General features: G+C 43.3%; 1 protein-coding gene across 2 annotated transcripts in view; it reads right to left on the bottom strand.

The window, feature by feature from the left end:
* Positions 1-15,497, bottom strand: part of FOCAD (focadhesin) — a 121,562-nt gene extending 106,065 nt beyond the window's left edge. The window contains exons 1-5 of one of the 2 annotated variants that reach the window (XM_055790331.1): positions 15,391-15,497; positions 7,504-7,603; positions 6,973-7,061; positions 3,907-3,981; positions 1,590-1,744 (exon numbers count right to left, since the gene is read on the bottom strand). In XM_055790331.1, coding sequence (XP_055646306.1) covers positions 1,590-1,744; positions 3,907-3,981; positions 6,973-7,029 — 287 coding nt within the window. In that variant the 5' untranslated portion in view covers positions 7,030-7,061; positions 7,504-7,603; positions 15,391-15,497. Of the gene's footprint in view, positions 1-1,589; positions 1,745-3,906; positions 3,982-6,972; positions 7,062-7,503; positions 7,604-15,380 lie in introns of both variants that reach the window. The other variant, XM_055790330.1, reaches the window with a different exon arrangement.
* Between the last annotated feature and the right edge of the window lie 458 nt (positions 15,498-15,955).

Genomic DNA, 15,955 nt, shown 5'->3' on the forward strand with positions numbered 1-15,955 from the left:
CATAAAAGGTTCCTGGGTAATTTGTCAGCACTTACTATAGCCATCAGTCAAGTGTTGGTTTCACACATGGGAAAACTTAAGAATGATGTAGAAATGGGGCAGATCCCAGCCCTTTAAATATGTAACACTGATTTTGTTTTTAACAATAACTCAAGCCTAAATATGCTCCCTTATACTTTTTATTTTCTGAAGTACAAAATCGTATTAACATTTAACTTCCTTATAAACCACCAGTACTGTAACAAACCCTTAGCTGAACAGGAATTTCACATTTCTTAGTCTGCCAGCCACAGTTAATGAAACTTTCCCCCCACCTTACCCCACAGGACTCATGTTTTCAGCTTAAACACCAGTGCTTTTATTTCTTCCCTTAACCTCAAACTATAAGCCATTAAACCACTAAGATTTTGTCATTTGGAAGACAGTGGTTTGCAGATGTTATTTAAAAAACCCTTCCTAGGGATCCATAACCACCTATTGTAATGTCAGCATAGAAGCAGCATCATCACAGTAAGATCCTAGCTGTAAACAAGCATGTCACAAGGAGAGAAACAGTCCTTATTTTAAAATAACTGATTTCTTAAGCATTTCATTAGTTTACATAAACCTAAATTCACCTGTAGCTCGGATTGTGAGAAACCTCAGCCTAAAACTAATTACATGAAGGTTAGAAGGGGTGAAAAACATGTCTTAATAGCATGGTTCCTGAAACCTCTATGCTGAGCCCGCCAGCATAATACATCACAGGTACAGCACCAACCAGCTGGCGTAGTTGCTGGAAAAGCAACTCCAGCATCCTCTAGGAAGAAAATGAGAAGGCTTAGTGCAAAAATCTGATTTTTGGCAGCTAACTGGATGAGAAAAAGATAACCCAGGGAACTTTATAAGGTTGGTGGAGTTGAAAGGAAGCATCCTCCCAATCATCATTTGAAAGGAAGCATCCTCCCAATCATCATTTGACTTCCCATTTATAAGTTTTATGCAGTGTCTTTTTTCCCCACAACTGCATTCTCTCAGGACATTGCACAGGCAGTCTAGCTCAAAACACCACTGTGAGATGTAGGCATTGTATTTGCAGAACGAAGTAGCTGCAGAGTTAGTGATTTCTTCCTCATCAGAGAAGGAAACAAAACCCAGTATTCCTTATCCTCACCCACAGTTTTATAGCAACCATTTGAGCAACTAGTCATTTGGACAGCCTGATTAAAGATCTATTTCCCTCCACCATAATGGACACTGCTACAATTTTCTTCCCCCTTCTCCATGACAGAGGCAACAAAAGTAGGCAGTGCATTGATTTCTGAAGCTCCACAGTTCAAAGTTCAGAGGATTAGTCTGAACTGCTAACAGTTTCAGTGCACACATAGGGTACTCTTGAGTTCTTAAGTTTCACCCACACCGTCACCCTGCTGAGATGAAAGCAACAGGCTGCAGCAGACTGGCAGGAGAATGCCAGTCCTTAATGCCACAGCTTATTTGACGATATTGCCATTTACAGAACCTCTCATCTTAACCCTGTATTTACAAGGGAAAAGCAATGACCGATAACCAGCTGACAAAAGACACACAATAAGGCAACCAAATACTACCTTGCTGAGGGAATTAGGTTGAGAGCTCCATGAAGAACATAGTCAAGCTCAGCATGTTTCTCCGCAACAAGTGCCACCAACCCCTCAGAACAGGCTGTTCGCAAGGCAACATTCTCACTGCAACACTTCTCCCAAAGCAAGTTCAGAGCAGGAGTCTGAAGTGAAAAGAATGAGACACAAGCAATGAGAGGGCTGACATGGATTTCTCTTCATTCATCTCAAACACACTTCTAAGTAAGACCTGGCTCAACAACATCTCCTGAAGTCTTACAGAGCACAAGAGAGGAAGACGAGGTACAGATTTTACACCCAAGAAAGGCCTTTCCTAGGACAGCTCCCACTTTCCTGCCCCCTACTGCCTATGCCCTCAGTAGGGACAGGAGTCTCTGAGAAGGGTAAGGCAGACAAATTCTTCAGCTGTGCCTATGCAAGTAAGCTACCATCATTTCACCTTCCTTACAAATATCAAGATGCAATTGGAGATAATCCAGGAACTCCTGTATCAGGCTCTGTCTACAGAAAGGCATAGTGCACAGACCTGGAGGCAGGCATGCAAACGACTATTCAAAGGTAAGTCATCTTTACTCACCATATGAAGTCCTCAGTTCTCTCCATTTGCTAGTAAGCACAGAGATTGGGCAGTAGCAATCAAAACTGCAGCTTGTTTTCATGTTAAATTTTTATTCACAGGTTAGATTGCTAATTTGTAGCTTTCAAATGGAAAGCCAAGGAAAACCTCTAAACAACTGAACACTGCAAAACGCTCTTGAATAAAAAGGCAGCCCGTAACATCTAAGTGGCACATCTTCTGCTTCTTAGCATTTTAGAAAGTGTTCCTGTATTTCACGGAACAGCATAATGGGAACAGTCAGCTTGTAGCTCAGAGCAGAATGTCATTTGGGAACATGATTATGATCAGGACCGTTGGAGGAGCTTCTGTTATAGAAGGTACACACCACTGTTCCCTCACATCAAAACTCAGCACTTTTCAGGTTTGGGTTTGCTAGGTTGGGGGAGGTGGGGGGGGGGCGGGACACGGGTGTTTAGGATTGCAGACAGAGGAAAAATCCACAGAATGGTCAGGGTTGGATGGGACCTACTGGAGATTATCTAGTCCAATGACCTGCTAAAGCAGGTTCACCTACAGCAGGTTGCATAGAATCACATCCAGGCAGGTTCTGAATGTCTCCAGAGAAGGAGTATCCACAGCCTCTCAGTGGATATCCACAGCCTGTCCCAGTGCTCTGTCACCCTCAAAGAAGTTTTCTCATATTCAGATGGAACTTCCTGTTGTCACAGTTTGTGCCCATTGCCTCTTGTTCTGTCGACTGACAGAATCAAATAATTTTCTGCTCATTTTTGTACCAGTCAACTTTTTGGGAGAAAAAAAAATATGGAGGAGTAAATCCTAACTCACACCTCTCCTACACTGCTATGACACTTGCAAATGCCAGCATTACACACGTCCCTCTGTTCAGACCTGCACTTAAACGAGCTTGACTCAACTAAAAGGCAAAGCATGCCTTTGGACCATGCTCTCTCAAAGAAATATAAGCTCTGCTTAGCTAATATGAAATATAACATCAATACAGGTATGTTGATAACTGGCTAGCTGAAAAGGGTCACATAGACATAGTCCGGCTGGCTGGACAAAAATGCACATCGCTCTCAGCTTACCTGAAGTAAAGCAAAAATACACTATCCTTGGCTGTTCTTGTTACACAGTAAAAGGAATATCGCGGTGGGAAAAGAATGTTACAGGTGGGAACAGATAACTACAGAAGAGAAACTAGGGGCGGGCTTGGTATTTAGGCAACTAACCAATAATGAGCTTAACTTTTGTAATATGTATGAGCTAATTATAACAAGGCATAAAAGGTGACTGTAAGGCACAATAAATGAAGTCTGCTGATCACTCATATTGAGTGACTGTGTCCCCTCCGTCACGACACAGGTATGTGCAATGCCCTACTTTTTGAAATGTTTATAGCTATCTAAAAGACCTCCCTATTCAAGTGACAATGTCTCACCCTATGGCACTTCACTAGCAGGAATGTAAATAAATTCAAAATTATCTTAAACTGATCATGTCTAGATGTTGGTATTCTGCAGAATTAAAGACTTCTGCGGGAGGTAAAACTACTCCTCTGATTTCAAAGATTTACCATTTCTACCTGTACACCAAGACAAATATTGCTAACTACCTTACTTAACTTATAGCATGTATTAAAACTACACATGGGGGAATGGGAAACCATAGAAGAATGTAAGCATGTACAGATGGAAGAGGAGACAAAAGTGAAAGAATGCCACAGACCTGGTCAGATGCCTGTTTGATCTTCTCCGAAGAAACATTTTCTTTCAGTACTGCAGCAATCAGATGACCCACTGCCTGAAAGAAAAAAAAAAAAGAAAACACACATGCAGATTAAGCATTATTTTTCAATTGTCCATTAGAAGGAATTTACACTGCTATGGCATACAATCATTTTATCATGATTGCAAATACCAAACTTATTGGTATGGAAGCCTAAATACATTTTAGGGCCAAAAATATCCATAATGCTGATATACTACTTTTTACTGTTATCTTGAGGTAAAAGAGAAACAAACTTCCATACGGCTTCACATAGATCCAAGGATCTCTTTGTACAGAGCCTCTCATAGAAGTAGAATCAGGTACCTACTCAGGAATCAGTACACTACTACAGATCCAGTGCTGTACAGATATCAGTGTACTTAGGAGTACAGATAATTATTACATCCTTTACTATATAGGGAGGGGAAAGCAAGAGAGGAATCTGAACACACCAAATATAAGAAACTTAGCCAAATTCTCACATCACTAGTTTTGCTGAACACTGACAACAAACATGCTATCACACCTTAAGTACTTCACACATCCCTACTGCACCTACTACCAGAAATGTTTAATTTACTTTAAACAAGGCATTTGAAGTTAACAGTATTCCTCATAAGGTTATTTTGTGGCAAAGATCATAAACAAGACTTAAATTTTCAAGGTCATCCAAAAAAAAAAAGCTTGTTCTAAAAAAAGAGTGTGTTTCTTCATCTGAGGCTTAAGATTAAGCATCTAATTCTATTTTAATAGAAGGAATGTCCGATTTCCTCAAACCGCTTTTAGAAATCTATATGCGGACTGAAATACAAAATACCCTTAAAGGCTTCAGGGTGTTGCAATCAAGGCTTTTGTTTCTGACACTTCTCTAATGCCTTACCCTGTCTTAGTTTCATAATCATTGATACTGCTACACACAAAACCCTTTCTGTGAGAGACAGGAAGACATCTTTTAATAGTAAGAGCACAAAAATGTTTCAGATTATTAATATACCCAGAAGAGCAGCTGCATCTGTTCCTCTATGGTAGGACAGATCCTTACTTTTGGAAGCCACCAACAAAAAAATAATAGTAACATTTCTGGGTTTTTAGTATATAAGATGACAGGAACGGATTATTTTAAATGCGTTCAGATTCCTTCTCCTTTCAGGATTTATTTACACTTCATTTAGATATTAGTTGCTAGCCTGACATGACAAACAGTACCACTCTGAGATAACAGTCCACATTTTCAGGAAAGATGACACTTTAAACCTTCCTAGACTACAAGGATTATGCCTTTCAAAGCTTTGGATATGTAATCTAACACATCTGACATAAAAATACAGGTTATTATTTGGGAATCTTACTCTTGTGAAAACAGAACGAGAAATTGGGACAAAGTCTGATATTTATCTCTACTTCTCTAAAGCAATCCCATTGCAAGAGCAACAACATGCTTGCCAGGCAGATTAGATCTCTTTCAGTGCACTTGCCAAAGTGAATCTCCTATTTTTTTTTCTTTTTTCTGCTTCTAAGTAACTTCAAAAATTAATTCACACCCACATCCTTAAAACACTTTCATTGCACTGGAAAAGGGGTTTATCAATAGAAAATGGCTTTTGCAGTGAGCTATACAGGAAAGCCAAAATGTACATTAGCCCACTGCATTCTAAGAACTCGATTCACCAGCAAAACTTCTTGACCTATAAAACTACGCTCATGTTCCTCACTTTGCTGATCCTTGTCTGTGTAGATTACATGCTCTGCAGAGCAGATGTCTTCTCTTTCTGGGACCAACCAAGACATCGGTCATGAAATTGAATCCCAACCTGGTGATGGTTTGAAGCTTACAGCATGCTTATCAAGAGGTCACAGAATGTTAAGTGCAAACTAGCAAAAGAACCAAAGCACGCCAGTAGTCCTTAATGATGTGCAGCTGTAGTGATGAGCCAATACATTTCAGCAATACTTGTACCACAGGGACATTCTTCCGCACTGAAGAAAAATGAACTGGTTCAAAGATGCCAAGTCCTGCTCATCAAGACTAGTAACAAATTGAACTGATTTGCAGTACAAGACATTCTGCTAGACCTTAGATAACTCTAGCTTTCAGGGACATGACTTCCTCTCCTAAATGCCAAGTTGATCAGAAGGGGACTTCTGCATCTTTCTTTCAAACCTAATAACCAATTTAGACTGAGGTGAACTGAAAAGGCAGCAGACACCAGGTTTCACAGACTGCATTCTCATCAGCTTATTCCATCAAACAAATAGCTACATATTTAATCCTGAATTCAAAACAGGAACAGGAGGAAGAAAACGAGGACATTGGCAATGATCCTACAGCTGAAAAGATAACATTTGTGATCCTGAAATGCGAGATGGCCAAAGCAAGGAAGGTGTATTTTTTTCACAGACCCTATTACCTTCTTCCTTTCTGTCCATTAAAAAACTATGATAAACATTTTACACACACAAAAAGAGTTTCACGTAAACATGATCAGGAGTCATGGCATGGATCTGAAAATAAAGTGGTTTGGTCTGCTAATCACAATGTATACAGTAATTCTTTGATGACAGATGAGTCTGCAGTAATTCATCAGCTCTCAACACACAGGAAGAAAACAGATCAGTCCTAAAAACAGTTCTATAAAGTACTGTCAGGTATTTCAACCCCACACATGACATCTGTTAACTCCTGGCTTCTCTCAGTATCAGGGGGTCACTAAAAACCATTTGGCACCACTTAAACCTTCCAGCCCTGGGAAGTTTCTGATTTTCCTGCAGAGGCTTTACAGTGATGAGCAATTACATCCAATGTTTGGATTACACAGAAAGGGAACTGGCATTTGTTTGCAACTTAGTAATACCCTACTTCTATAGTTTTCTGCCTTTGGAGAAAAAAAAAAAAACCAACCACAACAGCAACAACACCACCCCAAAAGAAGTCTACCTTATCACCTTTCTATAGTCAGGTCACAGGCCTTGGAACAAGGTATCCATAGACAATTCCTTTTGTTTAATGCTTTTTAAAAAAATTACCTGTGACTGAACAACTGCATTAGGAAATTCAAATCGCTTCTTGATGTCATCCAACATTTTGGCTCTGTCATATGACACAAACTCTTACTCTGCAAAAGAGATTGAAAAAAAAAATCTACTTAGAACTGGGAAAGAAAGCATGCTATTCACCGGAAAAAAACCCACAAGATTTATTTAGTACTTAACAGCAGATGTAAGCATTAAAGCATTTTCTTCCCCCTCCTAAGTCTATCGTATCACTTTGCTTTATGGGTTTAAACCCAAGAAATGCTGAATACTCATGGTTCTTGCACAAAGAATGGGTGATCAAAATTTCTTAGAGCTGGAGCAAATACACAATTCCATATGGCACAGCATGTGTGCTCAGAGCACTTACCCTTGGGAGCATTTTAAGTATATCTCATTGACTTCAAAATGGGACAGCTCAAGAGTAGTGTTCAGTTTCTAAAGCATGACTTAAAATGCAAAATTCTCCATACATTTTTCAATTGTTTCACGCAATAATGTAAGTAAAAGAAACAAAAGACTCACCTGTGAGACTGTAAATGGTAGTTAGGGGCTGGAACACTTGAAAAAAAACCAACCTCCTCTGTAAGCTGGAATATGCAGGCACCAAGCAGCACACAGGAATCTAAATTGGAGATAAATTGGAACTCAGCTTACCTTGTTGTACACAAGTGAAACTGATGGCCTATAGCAAATATTAAAACATTTCAGTCTACTATAAACACCTCTAGTCACTTGGAATGGCTTCCTTAAAGTAAAAAACCTAGCACTTGCTGAAAACTTAAGTGCAATCCTTTGCAGTAAGCACTGAGAAAACATATATATGCACACTACTACCATTGCAAGACATGCTGTCGGTGTGATGTATTCAGAATCTTGCCACTTACATTCAAAAATACAGAATGAAACCCTGGAAACATGCAAACATGGTATGAGCCACAACAAATACCATTCACAGCAGGAAAACTCAAAATTAATGGTTACCACCTCAATAAACATAAATTCCTGGCAGTTAAACAGCGAAATATTCCCATATACTTGTGAATTACATTACTGGAAGTTTAGGAGAAAAAAAAAACCCCACAAAACTCTTAACTGCACTCAGAATTATGCCAATATGAGTTTGTATGGGTTTTATGGATTTACCTGCATTTTGAGATGCTAGGTATGAACACACATTAAACTAGAGTTGACAGCTTGCTTTTTTTAAAGAAAAATTATCACTACAGCAAACAAATCCAGACATACCTAGATCTGTTGTGTATGTCTAACAATGCCAGTGGATTAGAGACATTCAACCTATTTGTATACAGAGTCACAAAAACCAACCCATTCCAGCTGTACCTAACAAGCACCAAAATGATGGAAGGTTCCTCCCTGGGTAGTTTTGCACAAACACACTGGAATTATATGCTATCTACCACCAGGTGATTTTTATTATTCATACTAAAAGGAGAAGCTACAGTAGAGGATCATTAGAAGCACAACAGACAACTCTCAATGGAAGCACTAATCGGTTACTCCAGGCAGACTAGAGGTCTATTGCTCCGCATCAGAAACAATTCCTGAACTTCAATCCATCTACACTAAACACCTACAAAGTATTTACAATACAACAGCTACATCAGTGCAATTTAGTGAATTTAATTACCATCTAAACAGTTCTTCAGTCTTCAGCACTGACCCTCAAAGGCACTTGCATATGGAATGCCTAGAAATTTTACAACATCACTGGATAATCAAGGCTGGCAGAGATCTTGAAGATACCTCTAGTTCGATCTCCTGTTCAAAGGAAGTTCAGCCACAGGGTCAGACAAGGCTGCTCAGGCCTTTGTCCTCTCAGGGCTTGAAAACCTCCAAGAACAGAAAAGGCACCACCTTACTGAGCTGTCCTGACTGATAAATGCTTTCTCTTCATCGCTAACCTGAGCATTTTTGCTATGGATTGCTGTGAAGTGCCTAGCTGAGTCTTCTTCATCCCCCTTCCACTGGTGCCAGCACTGCTCTTGAGTACCCCAAAACTGTCCCTCCTCCCAGGTGAACCAGCCCCAGTCCCACAGCCTCTCCTCACAAGGCAAGGGCTCCAGCCCCCCGGCCTCAGTGGTCATTGCTGATTCTTTCCTGTGGGTCAGTGTTCCTCCTGTACTGGAGAATCCAAAACTGGACATGTCAATATGAGGTCTAATGACTCCTAAGCAGAAGGGAATCAACACCCCCCGCAACCTGGCTCCCCAGTCTGTGCCCTGCTCACACAGCCTGTACTGTAGGGGCTGGGGCAAGGCAGGACATTTGTCATTGCTGAAATTCCTGAGGTTCCCATCAGACTGTTCCTCTAGTATGTCCAGAGGGCAGCCCCACCAGCAGGCAAACTGCCTGCCTTCGACACAAGAACACTGTGGGGGACAGTGTTGAAAGCCTTGCTCAAGTAGAGGTAAACAACATCTACCACTCTCCCCTCTTCTACAAATCCAGTTATTTTATCCTTTAGTATAAGCAACCAGGTGGGTCTAGCATAATTTTTTCTTTGGTAAATCCATCCTGCATACTGCACTGCTGACTCACATTCATTTTGTTGTCTACTAGGAGCCCCTATCAGGATCTCTTCTATAGACCTGTTTCCCAGATAGTCAGCCCCTGCCTGTACTGGTGTATGGGATTATTTCATTTCTGTTGCAAGACCCTGCATTGCTCCATGTTCAATTGCAAGAAGTTCCTGTCAGTGCACTTCTCCAGACTGCCCAGGTCCACTGGAAAAACACCCTACATACCAGTGCTTTGAATGGTCTCCGCAATTTAGTGTTGGCTACAGATCTACTGACTGCACTCTATCTTATCATCCAAGTCATTAATAAGGGCACTATGCAGTGTTGAGCCTAATACTGATGCCTACAGGACACCATTAATTGCCAGTCTGATAGACTTTGCACCACTGATCACCACCCCTTCAGGCCAATCATCCAGCCAATTTTCCACTGGCTACTATACTGTCTACTTACTGAGGCTCTATGTCATTAATTTGATGACAGGGAGACAATGGAAACTGTATTAATGGTATTGGTAAAGTATACATACAACATCCACTGCCCTCTTGTTCACAGCATAAATAATGTCATTACAGAAAGCAATAAGGTTAGTCAAGCAGGCATGACATACCCTTGCTAAATCCATGCTGACTGCTCCTAGTCACACCTAGTTCTTGCATTTAGAAATGGCTTCTACAAGGATATATTCCCCAGCCTTCCCACGGACTGAATTGATACTGACTTGCAGTTGACTGGATCTTCCTCCTTCTCATGCCCAGAAACATGCTTCAAGAGGATGCACTCCATTATCTTCCTACAGACAAAAGTGAGGTTGACAGGCTTGTTCTACTGCATGCTGACCTTCTCTTTTTTGAAAAGGAGCTCCACAACCTTTGAAAGATTAAGAGAGCCACCACACAAGGACATTGGCCAGCTCTTAGCACCATGAAAACATCCTACTTTATCAACATTTTACTATTAATGTAACAGTAAAAGCTCCTCTGGTTGCTATTGCCACACCTTGCAATTTTCAATTCACATGGAGCTTTGGCTTTTCTAACTCCATCTCTGTATGCCCAAGCAATGTTTCTAAACTGTGCCTCTGTAGACTGCTCCTGCCTCCTGTATGCTGCCAATTTTGCACGGGAGCACACCATTTTGCCTCCCAATACATCTAGTTGGTTTCCCGAGTATTGGGATGGTCTTTTCTTGCATCTTACCCTGTACTTACATCTCTGTCAGCTTTCCTGAGCTCCTTCACCCTTCAAAGCTACCTCTCATAGAGTCCTACCAAAGTACCCCTGAATAAGGCAGAATCTGCTCTCCTGAAATTCAGGGTCTGTCCTGCTACTGGCCCTCCTCATCACTCTCTTTCTGGGCTCTGACTATTTACAACCAAAGGCACGACAAGGAAATAAAAATCACGCTGTAGAAATAAGAAAGCTGCATCCTCAGTTAAACAGATGCTTGCACAGTTTCTGATCTGTACTTTAGAACTGGGAACCAGATGAATCAAAAATAAAGATGCCACCCTCCACATTGCTGCAAAGCATCGAGGGGAATGCAACTGCAAAATATCGAGAAAAATGCAAGAATCCACTGCATCATCCAACTCTAATGGCATTCTTTGAAGAGCACATTAAAAACACATAGTATTGTGTCATGGTTTAAACCAGGGTTGGTAATCAAGTACTACACACTCCCCCCTCACCCAGAGGGTTGGGGAAGAGAGTTGTAAAGGAATGCAAAACGCAAGGGTTGAGATAATAACAATTTAATAATTGAAACAGGAAAAAAATGAAAGAACAATAATAACAATGATGAAAGTAGCAGTTATCATGAAAAGGGGGAGGCACAGAATAAAATCTAGAGGGAAGAAACATGTGGTGCACAATGCAATGTGCTCACCACCCACTGACCAATGCCCTGCCAGTCCCCAAACAATGACCCACCCAGCCCAGCAAGCCCCCCACCCAGGTACATATACCACACGTGGCATCCCATACCATGGGATACCACTTTGGCTAGTTCAGGTCAGCTGACCTGGCTGTGTCCCCTCCTGCCTCTTTGCTAACAAGCCCTGAGGAACTGAAGCTCTCACAAAGACAAAACACAGCACCATAGTAGCTCCTAAGAAAACAATTAACTCCATCCCTGCTGAAACCAGGACATACTGGACACCTGACAAGCTAGAAATCCAACACCATCACCGTTAACTACAAGAACAACTTCAAGCATCAAAATTATATCATCATTCAACAAAGCACTTCTGTCCATAGTAAAAGAGTCTGCTGAGTGGGCACAGGTTTGCCTACACACTTAATACTAAGCATGAAGGTTTTTCTTTCTTTCGAAGTAACATTAAAAAAATTGAAACTAAAATATAGTTAGGGTAGAATATGTAATGCTCAAATATTGTATAAAGAAAAAAGAGAATAAAGCTTACTGTTAATAGATTGTCTCATTATCTACTTCGCACACAGATTTTGTGCGGGTACAAAGAGCAAAAAGTTTTTATCTCATACACATACTTAATAGAGTATCTCATTGCAATTAGGCTGTTTAATAGTATTATTTCACACTAGTAAAATACAAACATTAAATGCTTTTCTACAGTTAGTCATCTGTGCAAAAGTTGGTCTTTCTTCTCACCACGTATTACTTGGGACATTCAGTTTCTCTCTGCTGACTGCACCCTCAAAGAAACAGATCATGGAAGATTATTACTGGCAGTGTTGTCAGGGTACCATTAACATCTCAACCTCTGTGAAGATGCAAAACGTTCACAGACAACATTTAGCAAATTTAAAAATCACCAGAAGGAAATCTTTAAGGAAGTAATATTCAGTCAAAGGGTAGCAGCTGCTGTTCCTCAAAAGCTTTGAGAAGATAAGTTTTCACATTACCTTCAAGTTGGCATCTGGAGGTCAACTGAATTTAGCAGCTCAAGACTTCAAGCAAAAGAAACTGCCAAAAGCACTTTTGAGCTGGACACACCTCCCTATGAGGCTACTTATTACTTTATATCCCACTTCTCAAACACGTCATTTCCAGTCTTCCCAACAGCAAATACCCTCCACAGAAACATCATACAATCATTTGTGCACGTATGATCCTGTGATGAGCCAAAGCCAGTAAGAAGAACATCCTGGAGAAGCATAGCTGCCGTTGGTAGTAACTGCAAAGCCAAAAGACAGTCAAAATCATTGCAGAAAATTCCAAGTATGATGTATAAAATAGAACCTCACCACTACCTAAATCTGGAGTTACTAAAAAAAAAGCAACAAACAAACCCTTTTCTTAAGCCAGTGCCTAGCTTTTTGACACTCAAGACATGGAAACCATCAACATTAATTCAAGACTTAGACACTATAAAAAGAAAGAAAGAAAACCAAACGGTGAGGAATTTTTCTCCTTCTTCAATTTAGGCAGCTACTTGAATTTGGAGACCACTTTCTATGAATTAAAAAACCAACCATCTGAACAACTGTTTTTTCACCTTTAGGAACGAGGGCTACTGCCCACTCTTGTCAGTATGTCAAGCCCCTTCTATAAATAGGTATAAGCATCAGTATTTTCTGCAGCCGCTTTCTCTCCTTCCCAGAAATGGTACCATGTCCATACAATAATCCCAAGAATTGGAAAAGCAACAGCAGAGCAGTGTTTCCTATTTTTCATTGTCTTTTATGCCAAAAAAAAAAAAAAAAAGGAGGGTCAGCTTCACAAGAGCTGGCAAGGGTCTCTATGGCCTATCAACAACAGCCTTGAAAACTACTGAGCAGCTTTACCTCAACTTACAGTTGGGACAGCATTCTGCCTCAAAAAAAAACCCCATCAATTAGCAGAATCTTCTTTAACATTAACAACTTGCAGCACTGTGTAATTTATTTTCATGTTGCAGCTGACAGACATTAGCATTATACAAAACACAACCTTTGCAAAGGAAGCAGCATCACTCTGAAACCAATCCATCCATATCCAAAACAAGCTCCATATGAGCAGTTCTTTCTCATTTCTGTGCCTCCAGAAATAAGAAACAATACAGGAATACTAAGAAAAGGAATAATTACCTTGCAGATTCTTACAGCAGTCCTCTCCTAACATGCTGCTAATAACTGCCAAAGCAGGCATACGCCAGCTTCTAAACATCCGCAAAATTACCATATTATTACTATTACTAAACATATCCCAAAATTACTACATCAGCAGTCTACCTTGTTCAGCTGTAACTGATCACATCTCTCTTCTCCTGCCATCTTTTTTTCTTGTTTGTCCTAAGCTGTATTTTTCCTATTGCCACTGCTAAAGAGGCACTTCATTTACCACATAACCCAACGCATACACCCATGCAAAAGGTAAAGAAAAAAAGAACAGGACCCTTGCCTGTTCTCCCAATGTCACCAATGTGAATGGTAATCATCCGTAAATGGGTTAAGCTTTGCTGGCTGCCAGGCACCCACCAAGCTGCTCTATCACTTCCCCTCCTCAACTAGACAAGAGGAAAAAATTACAATGAAAGGTCTGTGGGTCCAGATAAGGCCAGGGAGAAATCACTCACCAGTTACCATCAGAGGCAAAACAGACTCAGCTTCGGGGAATTAATTTAATTTATTACCAGTCAAATCATAACCATAGGATAATGAGAAATAAGAACTGATCCATAAAACACCTTCCCCTCACCTCTCCCTTCCTCCTGGGATCAATTTCACGCACTCCTCACTTCTCTACCTCTTCCCCCTGAGCAGAGCAGGCGGAAAGGGAACGGAGGGCTGCAGTCACACTCTTGCCCTCATACAGTGCGGGATCCCTCCCACAGAAGACAGTCCTTCACAAACTTCTCCACTGGGGATCCTTCCCACAGGCTACAGTTCTTCACAAAGTGCTCCAGCATGGGTCCTCCGTGGGGTCACAAGCCCGGCCAGCAAACCTGCTCCAGTGCGGGCTCCTCTCTCCACGGGGCCCCAGGCCCTGCCAGGAGCTGCTCCAGCGTGGGCGCCTCGTGGGGTCAAGGCCTCCTTTGGGCACCCACCTACCCCAGCGTGGGGTCCTCCACAGTTCCTTCTCTCACATTCTCCCTACTCTCTTCTGGCTGCTGTTGTGCAGCAGCTTTTACCCTTTCTTAAACGTTATCACAGAGGCGCTGCCACAACCACCATCGCTGATGGGCTCAGCTTTGGGAACCGGCAGATCTGTCCTGGAGCCAGCTGGCAACGACTCTGTTGAATGTCAGGGAAGCTTCTGGCATCTTCTCACAGAAGCCACCCCTGCAGCCTCCACACTACCGAAATCTTGCCAGACAAGTAAGCCAGACACAGCACCCTAACGCTAAAAAGGACAAGCACTGCTAATGTAACCGAACCAGCAAGCATTTCCATGGCACTACACCTTCAGACCTGGCCCGTCCCAGGTTACCGACACTAACGATGACACGGTAAGCCACGCTCTGTAACAGAAGCGACCGCTGGAAGCACCGAGAGCCCATTCCCCGTGTTTATTGCCTTTTGCTCAATGTTGAGGATTCTCCATTCAAACCGGTGTGCCCTCAAACACTCCCACGGCTTATCGTCACACATGCGACACTTCACAAGAACCAGGTTTAAATAAAAAACAAATACCGCCTCGTCCCCCCCGCGTGCGACTAACGGCCCCGCCGCGGTGACGTTCCACGCAGGCCTGGCCAGGTGTCGCCCGCCCCGCCAGGCCGCGGCAGCCCCGCCGAGCGGCCCCGGGAGCCATGCGGGCCCCACCGCCCGGCCACGGCTCTGCCCCGGCACCCGCCTCGCGGCACCGCGCTCCCCGCCTCGGCGGCAGCGGCGTCCCCGGCGCCAGGCCCGCCCGCACGGCCAGCGCAGCCGCGTCCCGCCGCTCCGCGCCCCTCACCTGGCCTCACCAAGCGGCGCGGCCCGCCCGGTTCCAGCGGCGGCACCTCCCGCCGCACCCCCCGCCACCTCTCCCGCAGCGACCGGACGCTGACACCGGCGTGAAACTGGGCCGCCCCCAGCGAAGGCGCCTGCGCGGCGCACGACGCCTGCGCACTGGGTACCCCGCGGCTGCGGCCAGCCTGGGGGGGGGGGAGGGGCCGGTCCGCGGCGGGGGGCGCGGCGGGCCTTGCTGGCTGCGCCTGGCCGCTGTCACGGGCATGCGGGGGTTTTTTAAACGGTGCCACCGGAACGAGAGGGGTCCGGGCCACCAGGGTGCTGGCCCGAGATGCGGGTGCCCGCTGCGCAGGCGCGCTGAGCCTCGCCGAGGCCGGTGGCCGTTCCCCGTTCCCCGTTCCCCGCTGGCAGGGTGCGCCCGGTTTTGCGCGCCTGGGCGCTGCGGGCCCGGCTGCTGCGGCCGCCGCGGGGCGTGAGCCGGGCCTGCGGAGTCCGTTGCATCCGGACTCAGACATAGGCTTAAATCCAGATACTTCAACAGAAGCAACGTAACATACTGAAAAGGATGTGGTAATTCAT

Source organism: Falco peregrinus, chromosome Z, assembly GCF_023634155.1.
Source record: "Falco peregrinus isolate bFalPer1 chromosome Z, bFalPer1.pri, whole genome shotgun sequence".
Taxonomy (NCBI): Eukaryota; Metazoa; Chordata; class Aves; order Falconiformes; family Falconidae; genus Falco; species Falco peregrinus.